At 41.6% G+C, this 3,017-nt stretch overlaps 1 protein-coding gene across 1 annotated transcript in view; it reads left to right on the plus strand.

The window, feature by feature from the left end:
• Positions 1–3,015, plus strand: part of LOC147817483 (GTPase IMAP family member 8-like) — a gene marked incomplete at both ends in the record, with an annotated part of 12,647 nt that extends 9,632 nt beyond the window's left edge. Inside the window, 2 exons of the mRNA XM_087170518.1 lie at positions 550–920; positions 2,027–3,015. Of these exons, the coding sequence (XP_087026644.1) occupies positions 550–920; positions 2,027–3,015 (1,360 nt within the window). The remainder of the gene's footprint in view (positions 1–549; positions 921–2,026) is intronic.
• Between the last annotated feature and the right edge of the window lie 2 nt (positions 3,016–3,017).

Raw genomic sequence — 3,017 nt, forward strand, 5'->3', positions numbered from 1 at the left:
TCACTAGAACGTGAGAATCTGAAGATTGAAGAATATATCAAAAATAAATGTGACGATTCCTTCAAGAAGCTGATCTCTGACTGTGGAGGAAGATACCATGTGTTTAACAACTATGATGAACAAAACCACAGACAAGTCAGTGAGCTGATAAACAGGATCGACACCATGCTGAAGAGAAATGGAGGCAGATTCTACACTAATGAGATGCTGCAAGAGGCTGAAGCAGCGATACAGAAAAAAGTGGAGAAAATCCTTAAGGAGAAGGAAGAAGAGATGAAGAGAGAGAGGGAGGAACTAGAAAGAAAACATGAGGGAGAAAAGGAAGACATGAAAAGAAGAATGGAAGAAGAGAGAGCAGAAACTGAACAAGAGAGAAAACTGAGAGATGAACAACTCAAGGAAATGGAGGAGAAGATAAAGAAGGAGCGTGAGCAGACACAGAAAGAACAGGAGAAGAGAGAAGAAGAAGACAGGAAGAAGAAACAACAGGAAGAAACTCAACGACAGGAGTGGGAACAAAAAATTAAAGACCTGAAAGATGTGTATAAGAGACAGCCTCACTGATGAAGACAAGGGAGAGTTAGAGACCATCCAGAACACATTCAGCTCTCGAATCAATGACTTCACCATGATTCTGTTCACTGTGGAGTCAGATCCTGCAGCTCCAGCTGTTGTTGACTTTATAAGAAAGAACAGAGACATCCAGGATCTGCTTCAGAGCTGTGGAGGAAGATCTGTTGTTCTCAACGTCAAGGACAAACAGCAGAAGTCTGAGATGTTGGAGGCTGTGGACAAGATGAGACACAATAAAGACTCACCATGCTGCTACACAACTGAGACATTTGCACATGCCCAAATAGGGAAGATCATCACACTGCAGACTGACCTTGAGAACTGGAGACCAAAAGGCAAAATCAATTGTAAGTACTATAAAATGCACTTTATTAGGTACACCTGTTCAACTGTTTGTTAATGCAAATATGTAATAGGCCAATCACAAGGCAGTAGTGTGTGTGTGAGACTCTGTATATATGTATATATCAGTGCAGTTGATGTAATAAGTTTTCTCAGGGTCATTGAATCTTTTGGCTCCATCTGTTGTCAATTAGCTTCATTTTCTGACCAAAATCGTAGAAGAATACGTCTCCCAGCAATTCCTTCAACAGTAGAAAACAATAACATTTTTGAGAAAATTTCAGTCAGACCCATGAGCATCACAGCATGAGACCCAGGGTCACTAATGACCTTTCATGGCTGCTGATGATGGGATGTGCTCAGTCTTTTCTCCTCTGGACGTTATCGCTACCTTTGATACTGTCGACTACAACAGTTGGTCAAAGGTCAGAACTGAAGAACAGAACAAAGCAGTACAAATCAGGTAATCCAATCCAGTCAAGGGCAGCAAAGAATGTTTAGTCCATTAAATACACACAAAGGGAGGAGGCAATGAGACACAGGTGCAACACAAAGAAAATAATTTCAAAATAAAACAGGAAATAACAGAAAGTCACACAGGAACAGATCATCTGTAGAACTCGCTAGGAATATCAAGCACAGCTTCAGGATGGTTCTCTTCATGACTGTTGTTATGGCTGGCTCAAACACTGAACATAATAATGGACACAACACCAGAATGAAGTTTACTACTTTAAAGTTTATTGAAAATAGATGGGTGACTCTGAAAAGAAAACAGAGACCTTGCACCACAAAGGTGCTGCTACAACAGGAGGGAGAGAGAGAGAGAGAGATGAAACAAAGGGCTGACCTAAACAGACTCAGCCCACTAGTCAGCACAGGCGTATGTCAATCAGGCGATCCACCTACAGGATCAACAGGAAACACCAAAATAAAACAGAATCCAACACTATGTAACACTGTCAATTAGGAAGTTCTGTCTCTCCATTAATGGCCACATTATCTCTCTCTCTTGCTGTGTAACAAACAAACAAACCCACGGTATCTTGCAGTCTGTGTAGAGTTCGAACTGTCAGCACTTTAAGTAACTCCAGGTCTTCTCATTTCACAGGTGATGATAAGACTCAGAGTCCAGAGCGTCTCAGGATCGTGCTGATAGGAAAGACTGGAAATGGAAAGAGCGCTACAGGAAACACCATTCTGGGAAGAGAAGAGTTTAAAGCTGAATCAAGTCAAACATCAGTCACCAGATGTTGTCAGAAAGCACAGAGTGAAGTGGACGGTCGTCCTGTTGTTGTGGTCGACACTCCTGGTCTGTTTGATAATAGTTTGTCTCATGAAGAGGTTAATGAGGAGATGGTGAAGTGTATCAGTCTTCTGGCTCCAGGACCACATGTCTTCCTGCTGGTGTTACAGATCGGCAGATTCACACCAGAGGAGAAGGAGACGCTGAAACTCATCAAGGAAGGTTTTGGGAAGAATTCAGAATCGTTCACCATCATTCTTTTCACAAGAGGAGACTCACTAGAACGTGAGAATCTGAAGATTGAAGAATATATCAAAAATAAATGTGACGATTCCTTCAAGAAGCTGATCTCTGACTGTGGAGGAAGATACCATGTGTTTAACAACTATGATGAACAAAACCACAGACAAGTCAGTGAGCTGATAAACAAGATCGACACCATGGTGAAGAGAAATGGAGGCAGATTCTACACTAATGAGATGCTGCAACAGGCTGAAGCAGCGATACAGAAAGAAGTGGAGAAAATCCTGAAGGAGAAGGAAGAAGAGATGAAGAGAGAGAGGGAGGAACTAGAAAGAAAACATGAGGAAGAAAAGGAAGTCATGAAAAGAAGAATGGAAGAACAGAGAGCAGAAATGGAACGAGAGAGAAAACTGAGAGATGAACAACTCAAGGAAATGGAGGAGAAGATAAAGAAGGAGCGTGAGCAGACACAGAAAGAACAGGAGAAGAGAGAAGAAGAAGACAGGAAGAAGAAACAACAGGAAGAAACTCAACGACAGGAGTGGGAACAAAAAATTAAAGACCTGGAGAACAAAATAAGATCTGAAGCAGAATCAAAGGAAATCTTTGACAG

This window comes from Seriola lalandi, unplaced genomic scaffold (genome assembly GCF_002814215.2).
Source record: "Seriola lalandi dorsalis isolate HSWRI2012SDOR001 ecotype SW California unplaced genomic scaffold, Sedor1 jcf7180002054951, whole genome shotgun sequence".
Lineage (NCBI taxonomy): Eukaryota > Metazoa > Chordata > Actinopteri > Carangiformes > Carangidae > Seriola > Seriola lalandi.